The sequence below is a fragment of the Natrix helvetica genome, assembly GCF_964273705.1.
Source record: "Natrix helvetica genome assembly, chromosome: 5".
Classification (NCBI taxonomy): domain Eukaryota; kingdom Metazoa; phylum Chordata; class Lepidosauria; order Squamata; family Natricidae; genus Natrix; species Natrix helvetica.
The window spans coordinates 10,254,902-10,274,794 of NC_138551.1; the positions used below are offsets into that span (position 1 = coordinate 10,254,902).

The 19,893-nt window shown below is 44.8% G+C and overlaps 1 protein-coding gene across 1 annotated transcript; it reads left to right on the forward strand.

The window, feature by feature from the left end:
* The first annotated feature begins 861 nt into the window (after positions 1-861).
* LOC309392431 (fetuin-B-like) lies at positions 862-18,713 on the forward strand. The gene is made up of 7 exons (XM_081953639.1): positions 862-1,132; positions 3,321-3,428; positions 9,626-9,713; positions 15,137-15,303; positions 15,775-15,888; positions 17,093-17,182; positions 18,313-18,713. Exons 1-7 carry the CDS (start codon positions 926-928, stop codon positions 18,565-18,567), a joined length of 1,029 nt encoding a protein of 342 aa, XP_081809765.1. The 5' UTR covers positions 862-925; the 3' UTR covers positions 18,568-18,713.
* The last annotated feature ends 1,180 nt before the right edge of the window (positions 18,714-19,893 follow it).

Sequence of the window (19,893 nt, forward strand, 5' to 3'; positions counted from 1 at the left end):
TTAACTAATTTATAATGCCTTGGTGAGGCCACACTTGGAATACTGCATTCAGTTTTGGTCACCACGATGTAGAAAAGATGCGGAGACTCTAGAAAGAGTGCAGAGAAGAACAACAAAGATGATTAGGGGACTGGAGACTAAAACATATGAAGAACGGTTGCAGGAACTGGGTATGTCTAGTTTAATAGAAAGAAGGACTAGGGGAGACATGATAGCAGCCTTCCAATATCGCAGGGTTTGCCACAAAGAAGAGGGAGTCAAACTATTTTCCAAGGCACCTGAGGGTAGAACAAGAAGCAATGGGTGGAAACTGATCAAGGAGAGAAGCAACTTAGAACTGAGGAGAAACTTCCTGACCGTTAGAACAATTAATCAGTGGAACAGCTTGTCTCCAGAAGTTGTGATTGCCCCAACACTGGAAGTCTTTAAGAGGTTGTTGAATAGCCATTTGTCTGAAACGGTATAGGGTTTCCTGCCTAGGCAGGGGGTTGGACTAGAAGACCTCCAAGGTCCCTTCCAGCTCTGCTATTGTATTGTATTGTATTGTATAAATTGTGATTAATGATCACAACTAGGTTGCATATATCCATATAACATGGGAATTGGAAAAACTAATTTGCAGTTTAGTGATGGTCAACTCTACTGGGTCCTAGGTCTCTCAAGGGAGGGAGGGAGGAGAGAAGGAAAGAAGAAAGAAAAGCATAGCAAAACTAGCTTAAATTTAAGGATATGACCATTGGTAAGAATTAACCTGCCAAAGTATACACATCTAATCATTGCCTCAGAGCTTAAAGGTGAGGGACGCCATACAGTAGAAGAACAAATATTAGCTGTTGTTTTCAAAGTATATATAGATAGACAAAGCTCTACCAGAACCTGGCTCTCTCAGCTTAGCTCTAGTTGCTGTCTTCTTTGATTCCGCAAAATGGCCCTTTTAATTTCCTTCTTAATTGGGATACAGCTGCTTTATGCAGTGGTTTCCGTTCCTCTTCCTCTCTTCCTTTCCCCATCATGCAACTCTTTGGGGGTAAGGACTGCTGCAGAAGTGGCCCTCAACAAACTCAATGAAAATCGGAAAGTAGGCTACATTCTTGGTCTCCAGCGCATTTTTGATGCCCTAGAAACTATTGAGGTAAGATCTCTTCCTTCTCTTGATTTTTTCTTTTTTTCTTTCCACTGGTTTCCAATCATGGTAGCACTAATGTTTTTGAGCAGGAAAATAATCTACAAAATCATTTGATGGCACCCAAGTGATGTAGCCTAGATTTGATAGGCCTAATAAAAGACATACTCAAAGTAGGGCCAGCTTTACCATTAGACTGAGTCAAGCAACTAATATATATTTCCTGGCAGATCTTGTTATCACTGGTGACTCCCACCCTCTTTTTAAAAATGGGACAGGGTACTATCAGTCCAAGACATTCTAAATTAATGGTTTGAGATCAGGTTTCGTGATAATGTATTCACCATTGCTAGGATAAAAAATAAATGTTTTGCCGCATGTAACAAACCATCTGGAGTAACCCGTGGTTCTGTGGACACGGGCTCTGTGATGACCCAGGGCATGGCATGAAAGCAACACAGCCAGAGAACAGGTCTATCTCCCCTTTATTGCTCCAACTTTGCCCCCAAACATCCCCACATTTACTACAAGTCCTGGAGCAAAGTTCTCACAAGTACCTTCAGCAACCTTTGGCTGCGAGTAGTCCAGTAAACCAGATTAGCCAAAGAGTAACCAGGGCCAGCAGTCCAGTAAGCCAGGTTAACCAAACAGTAACCAGAGGAAGAAGTTTAGCAAGGCAGGCAAACCTGGCAAGTCCCACAAGAGAGCACAGTAATCTCCAGGCATCAGCTAGTGCACACGAGGCTCCACAGATTCAATGCTTGTTCTCGACAAATGCCTCTCCCTGTGATACCTTCTTACATCTTAGTCCCCAGGTATGCCTTGTGAAAGGGGGCGGGTTTCACCCTAACTCGGCCTGCATTGTTCTTGCCTTCTCTCTTCTCTCCATACTCTAGGATCAGGAGGGGGTGGTCCTTGCTCTTCACCTGAGCTCTGTCCCTCCTGCTCCTCCCTGTCTGCAAGCCTTTCTAATCCTGAAAAGCCTTGCCTGGACTGACACTGCCCTTCCCCAGTTTCCTCCAAGGCCAATGGAGCCACCCACTTGATCTCTGTGGCGAATAGAATAGAACAGAACAGAACAGAACAGAACAGAACAGAACAGAACAGAACAGAACAGAACAGAACAGAACAGAACAGAATAGAATAGAATAGAATAGAATAGAATAGAATAGAATAGAATAACAAAGTTGGAAAGGACCTTGGAGGTCTTCTAGTCCAACTCCCAACTTAGGTAGAAAACCCTACACCACTTCAGACAAATGGTTATCCAACATCTTCTTTAAAACTTCCAGTGTTGGAGCATTCACAATTTCAGAAAGCAAGTTGTTCCACTTATTAATTGTTCTAACTGTCAGGAAATTTCTCCTCAGTTCTAAGTTGCTTCTCTCCTTGATTAGTTTCCACCCATTGCTTCTTGTCCTGCCCTCGGGTGCTTTGGAGAATAGCTTGACTCCCTCTTCTTTGTTGCAGCCCCTGAGATATTGGAACACTGCTATCATGTCTCCCCTAGTCTTTCTTGTTCCAGCTCATCTTCCACCACAGATTCAGACTCCGACGGGGGCACAACAAGTTCCCTTTAACTTTCTTGGCATGCAAAGTTCCAATATGCTACCCTCTTTTGCTGCCTAAATCCCCAACAGAACTGGTCTCTTGTCATTTGAGGTTCTCAAAGAAGTAGGTGATTGTAAATGCAAAGAAGTAAATTAAAACAAGGAAGAAAAGAGTTGAACCAGTTTTCCCAAGATGCATTGAAGATGCAGTGATCCATAGAGCATTAAAATATTGAGCGATTCACCTAGTAACTGCAGGTTCTCTTCCCCCGTTCATCGGAGACTAAGGAGCAGCCTTGCAATATCCCACCAGAGCTGCAAACCTTTTGGGCATGTGCGCAATATCGTCAAGTAGCTGGAAAAGATATTAGTCTTGCATCACAAGACAAACACAACTATGCCTGCATTACTTCAAAAGCAAGATGGGCTGCATATAATTTAAATTAATTGGACATCCTTGCCCAGCTCAAGGAAGTTTCTGGGTTTATCTGAGAATGGAGTAGGTTTCTTGACATCAAGTGAAAATCAGATGATGTCCTGTCTTTTTCTGAATTTTGATTTGAAGGTTAATTCATTTTCATCTAATGTGTTCAAGTGTATTAATAACCTCGCTTGCCTTTTTAACAGTTTTACTTTGTCCATAACAGGGTGATGAGTCTGTTTTCAACCTTGTTTTGGATGTGCTAGAAACCAAATGCCACGTCCGGAGCAGGAAACTGTGGACAGAATGCGAGTTTAGAAGTCCACATGAGACAGTAAGTAGTTGATCTAATTTAAAGAACTCCCGATGGGGTTCAGAAAGAAATCAAATCTGGAGTTTGATTCTAGATTTTCTTTTTTAAAAAATATTTTTTTTAATTTTCAAACAAACACAAAGACACAAAACATATAACATAAAAACCTCTTCAACTGCATACAGTGTGTCGATTGGTTACAAGGTCTTTCTGCATCCTTTCCATAGTCATCACTTGAGCTTTATCAAAATTCACATATTGTCAATCAAATATCTTTGTATACATTATTATTATACTTCATTTGTTTGATTATCACTATTGTTTCTCCATTTTAAACAAGGTATTCTAAATATGTATCCATTTATATTATAACGATTCATTATATCATCTTCAATATATCCAATAATAAAGAATTTTTATATTCTAAATCATTCTATTATTTTAGCATTGATAACATTCTCTAATAATTTTCAATGCCATCTTTTTTCCCATTATTAGTATCATCAATCTAATATACATGCATACAAATTGTTAAACATCCATTAAGCATAGCTATTATTACATCCCTTTTATATGAAATATATTAAATTTGAAGTAAATTTATATTATGGCATTTCATTACGTCATCCTGAAATTATCCAATGATATTACATCTTTATAGTCTATTCTGTATAGAATTATTTATCTTTTATAAAAAGGTTTTTAAACATCATCTCCATCATCCTCACTTACAGTTTGTATAAAATTTCATATTATTCATATTATCAATCTAGTATATATAAATGCTTTATTACAATTATAAATCATTTATTTGACTATAGCTATTATTACTTTGTCTTATACATAGTACTCAAAATTTAACTACATTTAACTAAATTTTATTGTGACATTTCATTTCATCATCCTGTATCCTTCTAGAAATAGTGCAGTCCAATATCGCTTGCCATTTGTAGAATCTGTATTCTAAGTGCTTTCTTGATAAGTCTTATGTGGACTTCTCTTGACAACTTGTTATTCGTTGCATATCTTATAAAGATTCGAAACCCTCTATCTGTTCCTTTCCTCAGCTTGACTTTTGTTATCAATGGTGCTTCTACTGAAATTAACTCTCATTGTTTCTGCCAAATTTTCTCCCCTTTCTTCATCTATATTTTGACATCTGAGATAGAGTTCCAGTTCATCGATCTCTCCTTTCCGTATTTCGCACTTATCATTTCCCTCCACTCTTGATTTGCTGTCAGTGTCAATGATTTTCTTATCACTTTCATATGTCTCTGTGGTTTTTTTGAACTTTGTCCTCAAATTTCATCATTGTTTCATAAGTATTCTCAACTCTTCCCTCCGTACTTTCTGTATTTTGATCTATAATTTCAAGTTTGCTAGGTTTCAAACAAATTCAGTAAAGTTTTTCAGGTCAAAGCTTTCTCTTTCCTTCAAAGAAACACTTATCTAAACAAGACGTTTTCCACTGACCCTTTCAGTAAACAAAGCCAATAGCTTTGTATTATCAGATGTTGCAAGCCTCTAGCCTCTAGATGGCAGTGTTACATCCTTTCCTTCTGTTTTTGCCTCTCTTTCTAAGCTTCGAACTCTGGAAGAGAAGAAAAAAAATGTTTAAAGATTACGATCCTGCCGAGCCTTGTGAGGAAAGAAACTTTTAATCCACAAATTCAAAAAACGGAAAAAGTATAGAGGAAGAAGGGGAAAAAAAGACCAGTCCAGTTTAAAAATAAGAAGCATTTGTAAAAAGTCTATCCATAGAAAACAAATAAAATTAAAGTGAAAAAGATAACACGATAGTTTTAAACCAGGATTAATTTGCCACTTACTTCCTTCTGTCTTCAATTTTATTTTAACTCTAAGTCTTTTGGGTTTTCTCTTCTCTAATAATAAGGATTTTTCTCACCATTTTGACACACTGTCTCTCCTGTTCTGCCTCCATTTCAGGGGACTGCCCCAACCTTCTGCAGCCATTTTGACTGCTTCTCTTGTAGCCGGCAAAAAGAGCTTTCTCCTGGATCGATCAGGGACTTTGTGATGCCCCTGAGATCAGCAGGACATGCTCTTCTCTATCACCATTCCTTCAGAACGGTTTAGATCCAAAAAGGACCGTCCAGCAACAGAGATATCGACAGCAATCCTGGAGCCCCAAGGCTGCATGTTGTGTCGTTGCAACATCAAGACCCACCCCTGAATCTAGGTTTTCAAAGGTGGCTGAGGGAGTAACTCCACCCGCTTGCCAAATGGTAACAAACCTTCTCTTCACAATAGCCTTCACCACTTGTCCCATCTTGCCACTTGTTCCTTGGCATCTCTGTGTTCATTATAATTACCTGCATTGAGGTGCCATATCAAGGCAATGGGATTGTTTCATTCCAACGGTCGTGGGGAGGGACAGGTGCGAGTGTAGACAGAGATCGCATCACCGGTTGGGAGACCATGGTCGTTGGGTTCGGCCGGTCATATGTCCCAACCCCCGCAATCTAGGTGGTCAGGACCTACAGAGCCAGGGCCTGAGGCTGATGCTATGCAATGCCAGGTCCGTTGTCAACAAAGCCCCCCTCATTAACAACCTGGTGTCAGAGGGGGAGCCGGACCTGGCAGGAATTACGGAGACCTGGCTGGGCCACGAGGGAGACCTCCCTCTCATGGAAATGTGCCCGCCAGGTTACCGCGCATTTCATCAGTCACGGGCACTAGGCAGGGGTGGTGGGGTAGCGGTCATTGTGAGGGAAGGTCTTGAGCCGAGACAGACCACTGTGCCACAGATAACTGTTTGTGAGTCCCTGTGTGTGAAGTGGGGCCCAGGGAAGCAGTTGGGCTTGCTAATTGTATACCTGGCTCCTCGCTATGCATCGGCAGCCCTGCCCGAGCTCCTTGGGGTGATCGCCGAGATGGCAGTTGAAACGCCTAGACTGTTGGTCATGGGTGACTTCAACTTGCCATCGGTAGGGGAGGCATCCGAAGTAGCTCGGGAGTTCATGGCTTCCATGACAGCCATGGACCTGACCCAAATAATTCAGGGCCCAACACATGAGGGAGGACACACACTGGATCTTATTTTTGTCTCTGGCCAATGGAGGAGTGATCTGGGAGTAGGGGATTTAGCTATCACTCCCCTGTCATGGTCTGATCACTCACTGCTCCAGCTCGACTTTCCAGCCGCTACTCCCCACCGGGGGAGGCGGAACCAGATTGCCCAAGATGGTTCCACCCCAGGCGCCTGATGGAACCTGACAGGTTCCAGATGGAGCTCGGGCCATTTCCTGTAGCCCTGACCCACACCCAATCGGAGGACCTAGTGGCTGCATGGAATAGTGCGGCCGCGGGGGCCTTGGACCGGGTGGCGCCTTTGCGGCCTCTCTTGCGGCAGCGAACCACCCAGGCCCCTTGGTTCACCGAGGAGCTGAGGGTGATGAAGCGCCATAAGAGACGCCTAGAGAGCAGATGTAGATCATCACGCTCTGAATCTGACCGAACTCAGGTGAGAGCCCATTTACAGACTTACCTTGTGGCGTTAAGAGTGGCCAAGCGTCAGTATTGTGCTACTCTTATTGCGTCCGCAGATAACTGCCCTGCTGCCCTGTTTGGGGTGACCCGCTCCCTCCTCCAACAGAGGCCGCGGGAAGCTCCTCTGCAGGGCAGAGCAGAGGAATTGGGGGAGTATCTGCAGGACAAAATCGCTTAGATTCGAAGTGAGTTGGTCCCTACTAGTGGTCTGGAAGGGACATCGGAGGTGGGTCGTGAGGTCCCATTCTGGGAGGAGTTTGACTCTGTTGCTTCCGAAGATATGGACAGGTTGCATAGGCGACTGCGAGCCACCACATGTTTATTGGACCCGTGTCCCTCCTGGCTTGTACTGGCATCCTGGGAGGTCACACGAGGCTGGCTCCAGGAGTTAGTCAACGCTTCTTTGAGTGAAGGGTTTCTGCCGGCCGCCCTGAAAGAGGCGGTGGTGAGGCCCCTCCTCAAGAAGCCTTCCCTGGACCCAGCTCTGTTAGCCAACTACCGTCCCGTCTCCAAACTTTGCTTTCTGGCAAAGGTTGTAGAGAGTGTGGTGGCACAACAGTTTCCGCGCCACTTGGAGGAAAATGATTATCTGGACCCACGCCAGTCCGGTTTCCGGCCCGGCCACAGCACGGAGAGGGCATTGGTCGCGTTGGTGGATGATCTCTGGAGGGCCAGAGATAGAGGTTATTCCTCTATCCTGGTCCTATTAGACCTCTCGGCGGCTTTCGATACCATCGACCATGGTATCCTATTGCATCGATTGGAGGGGTTGGGGGTGATCGGCACCATTTTGCGGTGGTTCTCCTCCTACCTCTCTGGCCGAGTGCAATTTGTATTGGCAGGGGGGCAGAGGTCGACCTCGAGGCCACTCTCTTGTGGGATGCCACAAGGGTCGGTCCTCTCGCCTCTCCTGTTCAATACATATATGAAGCCGCTGGCCGAGATAATTCGTGGGTTTGGGGTAGATTGCCATCTGTACGCGGATGATACCCAGCTGTACATCTCTACCCCAAACCACCCCAACGATACTATCGAAGTGATGCCCCGGTGTCTGGAAGCCGTACGGATCTGGATGGGAAGTAACAGACTCAAGCTCAACCCGTCCAAGACTGAGTGGCTGTGGCTACCGGTGCCCCGGTTCAACCAGCTTACTCCATCACTGGCCATTGGGGGCGAACGTCTGGCCCCCGTGGATCGGGTACGCAATTTGGGCGTCCTTCTGGATACCCGGCTGTCCATGGATGACCATGTGACAGCCGTGGCCAGGGGGGCATTCCACCAGGTTCGCCTGGTGCGCCAATTGCGTCCCCTATTGGACCGGAGCGCCCTTCGCACAGTCACTCATGCGCTTGTGACATCTCAGCTAGACTACTGTAACGCTCTCTACATGGGGCTCCCCTTGAGATGCACCCGAAGGCTGCAGCTGGTTCAGAATGCAGCCGCACAGGCAGTCTCGGGAGTCTTTGGCTACTCCCACGTAACACCTCTCCTGCGCAGGCTAAACTGGCTGCCTGTGGCTTTTCGGGTGCGTTTCAAGGTGTTGACCATCATGTTTAAGGCGCTCCATGGCACAGGACCTAGTTATTTGCGGGATCGTATCCTGCCCCATACATCCCTTCGGCCGATTCACTCACACAGAGAGGGACTCCTACGGGTGCCGTCCACTAGGCTGTGCCAGCAGGCGACGCCTAGGGGAAGGGCCTTCTCTGTGATGGGCCCGACCCTCTGGAATGACCTTCCCCCCGACATTAGAATGACTACGGATCTCCGCTCCTTCCGCCAGAAACTTAAAACCCACCTATTCCAGCTAGCCAGCTTGGCCTAATTCCATCTTTCCCACCTCAGTTTTATTTCTAAATTTTTAGAATTGGTTTTAGGGTCTGTTTTTAATTTTTATAAATTCGTACAGGGGTTGTTTAATTTGATTTTTAGCTATGTATATGATTGTTTGTGTGTTTTTAAATTTATTCCTGTACACCGCCCCGAGTCCCTCCGGGGAGAGGGCGCGGTCTAGAAATTTAATAAATTATTATTAAATTATTAATTATTGTACACATGAATCAAACCCAACCCCCACATAGTGCAGGAACTCAAGAAATCGTTCATACTTTCTCTTGGCCAGCCAGTTCCACTGTTCCATGGCTCTTACATTTGGGAAAGATTTCCTAATATTCAATCCACTCCTGCAACTTGAATGGGTTCTTCCATGTCTATACAATGAAAGGAAAGGAACCAGTTCTAGGCCTTCTTCTAAATGTCCCCCTTTTGGGTACCAAAGTGATCCTTGCCCCCTCTCCTCCAGTCCTTTGTCAAACAAAACATTCACATCACCTTCCCCCCCCTCTCTCTCTCTCTCTCGCCTCCTAAAAGTATACTAATCTTCTGAGAGAATACTTTTGGCCTTTGACCTTTTAAGTTTGGTCTAAACCAGGAAGTAGATCAGGTGGAATTGAGATCATGTCTGCTGGATCGATCCTCTGTGATTCACAAATGAGCTCTTCCTAGTAACTCCCAATGTATTCTGCAGTGCAATAAAACAGATGGTGGGGTTATACAAAATGTAGGAGCTGTAGAGACGTGGAAAACATTATGGAAGGAAAGTAAACCTGAGCCTAAGAGGTGGGAAAGATCCAGCTTTTGATTATATGTCATGGAATCATTAGTAAAAGAAATGGGTAGCACTAACACACTATTTTATTTTGTTCCAGGTCTTTGGCCATTGTGAAATAATAATGAAATTCAACAGGATAACAAATGATTCAGTCTTATACAGAAATGACTGCAGTTTACGCCCTCGTACGTATTTATCATGTTTGCTGCATGGAGGCTTGCCAAAAATAACTATCCAGAGCACATGTATTTTGCAATTGCAGTTTTACAGATATCCCCAACTAGGGGTGGGTTACTGCCGGTTTTACTACCGGTTCGCAACGCCTGCGCTGCACAGGCTTGCACAGTTCAATGTAAATTGTTCTTCACAGAACAATTTACAGTGGACTGTGCATGCGCAGTCATTAAAAACTAAAATGGCAGTGGTCCAGTGGTGGCGAGGGAACTGGTTTGGGGGTCTGGCAGGCCTGGGTTGCTGTTGGTTCTGCGACCAGGCCTGAATTCCACTATCAGTTCAGCCGAACTGGGCCAAACCGGGAACAACCCACTCTGCAAATTTAAATATTTTACACACAACATTTTTACTACTATAAGATATTATTTTCTACTAACTACGCCTGCATTTCCATGCAGGTTTTGCACTATAAAATTAAAATAAAATAAAAACTCCTAAAGGTACAGGTAAAGGTTCCCCTTGCAAATATGTGCTAGTCATTCCCGACTCTAGGGGTTGGTGCTCATATCCGTTTCAAAGCCGAAGAGCCAGCACTGTCCTAAGACATCTCCGTGGTTATGTGGCCGGTATGACTCAACATCGAATTTTTATTTTTATTTATTTATTTTCTTCGAATTTCTAGACCGCCCCCTCTCCCGAAAAGGACTCGGGGCGGTGTACAGTCCACACAACAAACAATAAGTATCAAATACAAATATAAATACAGATATAAATACACATAAGGAGGAGGTTAAAAATTTAAAAAGAACTGTACGGAAGAATATAAATTTGGTTCTAAAAACCCTAAAATCAGTTAAATTTAAAACGTTACCCTATAAATAACCAGGTAAGAATATGTTTCCAGGAGGTAACAGTTGTCACAATTATAATTATGCCAGGCCAGCTAATCGAAACAGGTGAGTCTTCAATTTTTGTCGGAAGGAGCGGAAGTCTGTGGTGGTTCTGATATCGGGGGGGAGGTCATTCCAGAGGGTTGGGCCCATCACAGAGAAGGCCCTACTCCTTGGCGTCGCCCACTGGCATTGCCTAGTGGACAGCACCTGGAGAAGCCCCTCCCTGTGAGAGCGGATTGGCCGCAGGGATGTATGTGGGAGGATGCGATCCCGCAAGTAACTAGGTCCTGTGCCGTGGAGCGCTTTAAAGATGGTAATCAGGACCTTGAAACGCACCCGAAAAACTACAGGTAGCCAGTGCAGCTCGCGCAGGAGAGGTGTTACAAGGGAGTATCTAGAGCTCCCCATGACAACCCGCGCGGCCGCGTTCTGGACTAGCTGCAGTCTCCGGGCGCATCCCAAGGGAAGCCCCATGTAGAGAGCGTTACAGTAGTCTAGGCGAGACGTCACCAGCGCATGAGTGACTGTGCGTAGGGCATCCCGATCCAGAAGGGGGCGCAATTGGCGCACCAGGCAAACCTGGTGGAACGCCCCCCTTGCCACGGCTGCCACATGGTCATCCATTGACAGCTGGGCATCTAGGAGGACGCCCAAATTGCGCGCCCGTTCCACAGGGGGCAATTGCTCGCCCCCTATGGCCAGCGATGGGGTCAGCTGGCTGAACCGAGGCGCCGGTAGCCACAGCCACTCAGTCTTGGAGGGGTTGAGTTTGAGTCTGTTGTCCCCCATCCAGACCCCGACGGCTTCCAAACACCGGGACATCACTTCAACAGCCTCGTTGGGGTGGCTCGGGGTTGAAATGTACAGCTGAGTGTCGTCAGCGTACAGATGGTATTCAACCCCAAAACCATGGATGATCTCGCCCAGTGGCTTCACATATGTATTGAACAGAAGGGGCGAGAGGACCGACCCCTGCGGCACTCCACAAGAGAGTGGCCTCAGGGTCGATCTCTGCCCCCCCCCCGTCAACACATATTGCATCCGGCCGGAGAGGTAGGAGCCGAACCACCGCAAAACAGTGCCTCCGACTCCCATCCCCTCCAGCCGGCGCAGTAGGATACCATGGTCGATGGTATCAAAAGCCACTGAGAGGTCTAATAGGACCAGGATAGAGGAATAACCTCTATCTCTGGCCCTCCAGAGATCATCGACCAACGCGACCAAGGCTGTCTGTGCTGTGTCCGGGTCGGAAGCCGGACTGGCGTGGGTCTAGATAGTCGGATTCATCAAGGTGACGTGGAAATTGCTGCGCCACCACATTCTCAACAACCTTCGCCAGAAAGGGAAGGTTGGAGACTGGACGATAATTAGCTAGCTCCATTGGGTCAAGCGAAGACCTCTTGAGTAAGGGCCTCACCACCGCCTCTTTCAAGGCAGATGGTAAGGATCCTTCCCCCAACGAGGCATTCACCAGGCCCAGAAGCCAGCCTCATGTCACCTCCCAGGATGCCAGTACCAACCAGGAGGGACACGGGTCCAATGAACATGTGGTGGGTCGCAGCCGTCCACGCAACCTGTCTAAATCCTCGGGGGCAACAGAGTCAAACTCCTCCCAGAGTGGATTCACAAGACTCGCTGTTGACGGCCCGTCCAGACCACTGGAGCGGGCCCATCCGCTTCGGATCTGAGCGACTTTGTTCTGTAGATATTCTCCAAACTCCTCTGCTCTTCCCTGTAAGGGTGCCCCCCGCGTCTCCTGAACCAAGAGGGAGCGGGTCACCCTAAACAGGGCGGCATGGCGGTTATCCGCAGACGCAATAAGAGCGGCGCAATGTCTACGTTTGGCTGCTCTCAATGCCACAAGGTAGGTCCGTAAATAGGCTCTTACCTGTGTTCGGTCAGACTCGGAGCGTGAGGACCTCCACCTGCTCTCTAGACGTCTTCTATGGCGCTTCATCACCCTGAGCTCCTCGGTATACCAAGGTGCCCGGGTGAGTCGCTGCCGTAGGAGAGGTCGCAAAGGCGCAACCCGGTCCAAGGCCCCAGCCGTCGCCCTATTCCAGGCGGCCACTAGGTCCTCCGACCGAGCACGGGTCAGGGCTACAGGTAATGGCCCAAGCTCCGTCTGGAACCTATCTGGTTCCATCAGGCGCTTGGGGCGGTACCAGCTTGGACGAACTGGCTCCAAGGCACACGGAATGGCACACGGAATGCTGTTACCTTCCCACCAAAGGTGGTCCCTATTTTTCTATTTGCATTTTTACATGCTTTTGAACCGCTTCTACTGCTGGCAGAAGCTGGGACCAATAACGGGACCTCACTCTGTTACATGGTGCTAGGGATTCTAACCGCCAAACTGTGATTCGACCCAATCGACAAGCTCAGCGTCTTAGCTACTGAGCCACTGTGTCCCCTAAAAACTCCTACTCAGACCCAAATGACATTTTCCAGCCAATTCATAATGTATTGTGTGATTGTTAGCATAGAAGAAGTGCAGCAAAATAAGTTCTTGAAAGGTATATTACTGTGTTTCCCCGAAAATAAGACAGGGTCTTATTTTCTTTTGACCCCAGAAATAAGCACTTGGCATTATTTTCGGGGAGGTCTTATTATTGTTGAGGTGCAGGAGGTGGTGAGTGTGGACACCTCATGGCTGCTGCTGTGTTGCAACATTTTGGCGGTAGGACTTATTTTCGGGGGGAGGGCTTATTTTAGCACATGCGCTCAAAAGCCTGATTGGGCTTATTATCTGGGGAAGTCTTATTTTTGGGGAAACAGGGTAACTTTGACAAGTTGTTTCTCACTAAAGATTACTTTGCTGTCTTGTATCATACTGTACCTTCCTAAAACTGACCCTTCATCATAAAGTTATGAGTATGAATGTTTGGAAGAAATATAAACCTTGGGAAATAAGGGGAAATTGCTAGGCAACTGCTCATACCTTTGTTTCTTAGTTAGGTTAAATAATAGTTTGTGCCTCAATCTGTTCTGCAAAACAGCCCACTTGATTCATTTGCAACTTAGTACATGTGAATCTTGGCATGCAATTAGTGGATGATGCAAGCTTTGCCAACAAGGCTAACTATGCCAGCTAGAGAGTGACTTGTGTGAACTAGAAGTTGTGGCGAATGTGGTTTGAACTTTAGATGGAGGTATTTCCTTTGTTGGGTGTTAACGGCTGATGGGAAACTTCTTCTGAAAAACCTTGCCAAGAAAATTGCAGGGACTTATCCAGAAAAGAAAATTATCCCGGAAAGAAAATTGCAGAGACTTATACAGGAAAAAAAATTATCCTGAAAAGAACGTTGCAGGGACTTATCCAGAAAGAAAATTATCCCAAAAAGGAAATTGCAGGGACTTATCCAGAAAAGAAAATTATCCCGAAAAGGAAATTGCGGGGACTTATCCAGAAAAGAAAATTATCCCGAAAAGGAAATTGCAGGGAATTATCCAAAAAAGAAAATTATCCTGAAAAGAAAATTGCAGGGACTTATCCAGGAAAGAAAATTATCCTGAAAAGAACATTGCAGGGACTTATCCAGAAAGGAAAATTATCCCAAAAAGAAAATTACAAGGAATGATCCAGAAAAGAAAATTGTCCCAAAAAGAAAATTGCGGGGACTTATTCAGAAAAGAAAAGTATCCCGAAAAGGAAATTGCAGGGAATTATCCAAAAAAGAAAATTATCCTGAAAAGAAAATTGCAGGGACTTATCCAGGAAAGAAAATTATCCTGAAAAGAACATTGCAGGGACTTATCCAGAAAGGAAAATTATCCCAAAAAGAAAATTACAAGGAATGATCCAGAAAAGAAAATTGTCCCAAAAAGAAAATTGCGGGGACTTATTCAGAAAAGAAAATTATCCCGAAAAGGAAGTTGCAGGGACTTATCCAGGTAGCCTCCCGGAATCAGACACAATTAAACAGAAGAAAAAAGATCCAAATTTTTGGGGGCTCCAGTCTGATGTTGGCTGGTACAAGAAAGCATTGGTACAAGAAAGGTCTTGGGTAACGAAACAGCTGCAAGCAAAACCAGCAAGCTGAGAGAGCACCAGAATCTAACCGGGAGCTCTAAGATGTTCTTTTCTATTTGTTCCTGCCTTCAGATTTGTTCCTTCTCACAATGACAGGCTTCACTGCTTCTGTGCTGTTGAGGGCAGGGGTGAAATGCAGCAGGTTCTGACAGGTTCTGGAGAACCGGTAGCGGAAATTTTGAGTAGTTCGGAGAACCGGCAAATGCCACCTCTGGCTGGCCCCAGAGTGGGGTGGGAATGGGGATTTTGCAGTATCCTTCCCCTGCCACGCCCACCAAGCCACGCCCACAGAACGGGTAGTAAAAAAAATTGAATTTCACCATTGGTTGAGGGTTGTTTCAGGTTGTTAAACAACTATCAACCTGATTAGATGCACATTTGAGTGAGATCATTTATTTTCAGGCTGATCCAAGGTTTCTGTATTTTGCTTCATTTAAATGCACAAGCTCCAATTCAAATGTATCATCTCACCATTTTAAACAATGCTTCTTTGATTTTTTTTTTAAAGTTCCTCGTTCTGCTATTTCAAGACTTTGCCCCGACTGTCCACAAGGCGGAAATCCTTCTGAAGAGAGATTTCAGGTGGCAGCAAGAGAAAGCCTGGCCAAATTCAATGATGAAAATAACCACTATCATTATTTTGCCATTCTTGAGGTCACCAAAGCAAGATCACAGGTAAAGCTGAAACGGAGTATTTTTGAGCAAGAAAGTTGATATCGTATCCTTGATTTGTATAGAAAGTGCTGCAAACACCAGGGTTGATGGGAAATGTAGAAATCGAAAGAAATAACAGAAATAATTGCAGAAGAGGGTAGCTGATTTCTACACTGTTGCCAAAGAAAATGTAGAGACAGAGTCTCAAAGTCTGCAGAAATCTGACTTAAAGAAGATTTTAATTTTATATCCCAATGATCCTCCTGGAAACAATTTCCCACATGGGTTTGATTCTGATCTTTCTACAATATTACTTTCAATTTGCTTACTGAATAGTTTAGTGTCCCCTTATTGATAGCATTTGATAATTACCATTTCTCCTGGTACTAAGAATCCTGGGGACATACTGGAGGGCTTCAAGTTATTAAAGTTTATGAGGAACATTCCCTGCAGAGAATGTGACCCATTCTAACAGTTTATGACTTTCTACAGTGGGTTGTTGGCCCTTCCAACTTTGTGGAATACATCATCCAGGAGACTTCCTGTCGCAAAAGTCCACCTGTGCCTGACATCTCTAAATGCCATCTCCTCCCAGATGAAACTGCAGTAAGTATTCACAGTCTTGCATAAAACCTAGCTCGTGTCTTCTGAAGAATCAAAATTTTAACTGCTCATATTGTGTTCTTTATTCATCAATGTTTGCCAGGCTCAATGACTGATTTATGGAACATTTACATTTGCCAGAAATGGGTTCCCCTTGCACATTTGTGCTAGTCAGTGGTGGGATTCAATTTTTTTTACTACCGGTTCTATGGGTGTGGCTTGGTGGGTCGTAGCATGGCTTGGTGAGCATGGCAGGGGAAGGATACTGTAAAATCTCCATTCCCTCCCGATCAGCTGGGACTATGGAAGGCAGAGAATAGATGGGGGCGGGGCCAGTCAGAGGTGATATTTACCGGTTCTCCAAACTACTCAAAATTTTCACTACCGGTTCTCCAGAACTGGTCAGAACCTGCTGAATACCACATCTGCCACTAGTCATTCCAAACTATACGGGGCAGTGTTGATTCCATTTCAAAGCCAAAGAACCAACTGTCCGAAGACGTCTCCGTGGTCATGTGGCCAGCATGACTAAACACCAAAGGCACACAGAACGCTGTTACCTTCCCACCAAAGGTGTCCCTATTTTTCCACTTGCATTTTTTTATGCGCTTTCAAACTGCTAGCCTGGCAGAAGCTGGGGCAAGTAACGGGAGCTCACTCTGTTACATGGCACTAGGGATTAGAACCGCCAAACTACTGACCTTTTGATTGACAAGCTCAGCCTCTTAGCCACTGAGCCACCGTGTCCCTTTATAAATATAAATAGAACATTTCGACTGGACTAAAATGGAATGCGGTAATCTGTGGGAATTCAGCCCTTCTCTCTCTCTTTCATAAATTATATGTATATAATTATAGGAATATAATCATTAAAATACCAAATTAATACCTGGAACACCAAAACGCATTTCCTCCTTTGGAAAATTTGCTTCAAGAAATCCACAGAATGGTTGGATGACTGTGAAAAGAAAGAATTTAAAATTCTAAGAAGCATAGCACAAGAATTCAGCTTTCCCATGGAGGCTCCATCCTCTCTAATGGGACCATAGAAACTGTCATTCTGGGGAGGAGAAAAGGCTTGTCAACCACAGGGAGCAATGGAGAAGGCCCTTTGATGCAGAACTTCTCATCAACCACATCCAATGCAATCCCAATTCTGAGCCAGTTAAACTTTTTTTGTTGATGCAACCTTTCTCTTTTGCTCTAGGATACAGGCGTATGCAAAGGCTCCGTGATCAACAGCAAACTAGAATTTGAAAAAATTGTCACAGTAGAATGTGAGCTTTTCCCGCATCTGGTAAGTTTCTCAGACAGCTATCCTCTACAGAAAATATTTATTCCTGGGTGGCTGAGTTTAGTTTACTTTCTTAAACACATTGACTGTGTTTCATCCAGAAAACCAACAGATTTTTCTGTTAAATAATAATTCGATAAATCACCAGTTAAAACCTGGCTTGATTATGCAGGCAGATGAAGATCTGCTTAATAACATTTGTATGAGTTAATATTATTTTGATAATGATCTTTATTAAATTTTTATCAATTTTAAATTTTGCCTAAAGTCTTTGGAGGGAGGCAGTTTATAACTTTTAAAATACAGAAACGTAATGAAATGATTGGCAACAATCGAATGACATCCCTGTCACAATTAAATATGTACAGCAGAGGTGGGTTGCTACCGGTTCAGACCGATTCGGCCGAACCAGTAGTGGAATTCAGGCCAGGCCTTGGTCACAGAACAGGCAGTGACCCAAGCCTGCCACGCCCTCAAACCAGTTGCCTTGCCACTGCTGGGCCAACGCCATTTTCATTTTTAGTGACTGCGCGTGCGCAGTTCACTGTAAATTGTTTTGCGCATGCGCGAAGAACAATTTACATTGAACACGTATGCATGCATGTGAGCAAAGGGCGTGCGGGTTGCAAACCGATAGTAAAACTGTCAGCAACACACCCCTGAAGTAGAGAAAGGATGAGTCAACCTTGAGCCCAGTCAGGGTTGATCTCTAGGCTGTGGGCAGAATTTGCCTGCAATTCTGCACTTCAACCACTGTTCCACTAGGACTGCTTCTTAAGGAAGAAGAGATATTTCTTCACTGCATAATGGATGGAGAAAGAGGCTCAAAAGAGACCCACCCTAGTTTCTTGGGATATAAAGGAGTGGGGCTATTGTACCTTCAGATTTGCAAGATTCTCATATAAGTATCCATTAAAAAATTAAAATTATCACATCTGGACACGTTTCCTGTCCCTCCACCCAGCAAGACTGACAGTAATTAAGGCCTACCTCTGAGGAAGTGCAACTGGAAAAGTTTCCCCTTGCTGCATCCAGAAAGCAGAATTTATGAACCACAATTGTCTGGAACATTTCACAAAATAACCAAGCATAAAATATGGACAATTCATTTTCTTTATCTTTTGTCTTATTAGCCATCAGCTAATGTCACAGAAACTCCACCAAAGCAGAAGGAAGCAGTGGTACAGGTGGCCAATTGTCCTTTGAACAGCCATGAAGTTAGCCCCACTTTTCCTTCTCCACAAGAGGAAGCCGGGACAACCATTCCGCCCTACCCCAAGGGCGATTCCGAATCAGCTGAATGCCCAGGAAAGGTTGCAGTAAACATCCTTGGCCTTGATCTGCCTTCACGACAACAGTCTGAAACCAAGAGTGATGTACAACATTGAAAGCTTAATTCAGAGGAAACTTCCCACCTCTCTTCCATCCATCCATCCTTCACTCACTCACTCACTTACTTATCACTAGAACAGAAACTATTTTTCTGCTGAAGGAAATATTAAAGGCATTCAATAAAAGAACCCAGGTAGCATGACAGTTTTGGTAGTGGTTATTTCAAAAATCAGATTGCTTCCCACCCCCACATCCCCATTTATTCTTCTGAAACAAACACACAGCCTCGCAGAAGAACCTGTGAGAATGCCAGTTATTTTCCCTCTTGTAAGTGGCTCAGTGGCTAAGATGCTGAGATTGTCGATCAGAAAGGTTAGCTGTTTGACGGTTCGAATCCCTAGCACTGCCTAACGGAGTGAGCTCCCATTACTTGTCGCAGCTTCTGCCAACCTAGGAGTTCGAAAGCACGAAAAAATGCAAGTAGAAAAATAGGAACCGCCTTTGGTGGGAAGGGAACAGCATTCCGTGTGCCTTCGGTGTTCAGTCATGCCGGCCACATGACCACGGAGACGTCTTTGGACAGCACTGGCTTTGAAACGGAGAGTCAGGAATGACTAGCACATATGTGCAAGGGGAACCTTTACCTTACCTAAGGAGCAACACCTGGTTTTTTTCCCCTGGATATTTCAGAGCTTGGAGAAAATGCTCTTTGAAATTGGGTAGTCGAAGTTATTTGATGTATACCAATGCAAACATTTCTTTACTTCTCATAAGATGTCTAAAAAACCAGAAAAATAAACAATATTACCAAGTTATTGAGAGGTTATTTAGAGCAGGGTTTGCATGCTGGCTGGGAAATTCTGAGCACTCAAGTCCACACGCCCAACCAAGGTTGAAATACACTAAATGAGACCACTGGTCCATCTCATGGCTTGATGCAGGAATCCCATTTAAGGCACTCCAGGGGGGGGGAAATCCTCTAAATTCTTCTTGAATATATGTATTGAAGGAGACCCAAGATCTTGTATGACCATTTGTTCTCTAACTATGCCACAAACACCCTCCATAAAAGTTTAATTTGGAATTTTGAACTTTGGAATCTTATGCACCAACACAATTTCAGTAATACGTTAATTCATTGAATGTATATCCTACCACCATAGACATTCTCAGGACCAGTGGTGGGTTGTTGCCGGCATTACTGACAGTTCGGTGCGCGAGCGAAGCTCCGGGTGGGTGCGCTGTTGCCCATAAATAGCTCTATGCATTTGCAGAACATTAAAAAATGGGGAGGGGGGACATGCCGTGCCAACCTGGGAATCAGTTCAAAGGTGTGGCAGGCCTGAGTCGACCAAGGCTTGCAAATCACTACTGGTTCAGCT

Coding starts and splice junctions, on each gene's coding strand:
- LOC309392431 (XM_081953639.1), top strand. CDS start 926: ATGGCCCTTTTAATTTCCTTCTTAATTGGGATACAGCTGCTTTATGCA. Junction 3,429..9,625: donor TTAGAAGTCCACATGAGACA/GTAAGTAGTTGA, acceptor ATTTTGTTCCAG/GTCTTTGGCCATTGTGAAAT. Junction 15,889..17,092: donor TCCTCCCAGATGAAACTGCA/GTAAGTATTCAC, acceptor CTTTTGCTCTAG/GATACAGGCGTATGCAAAGG.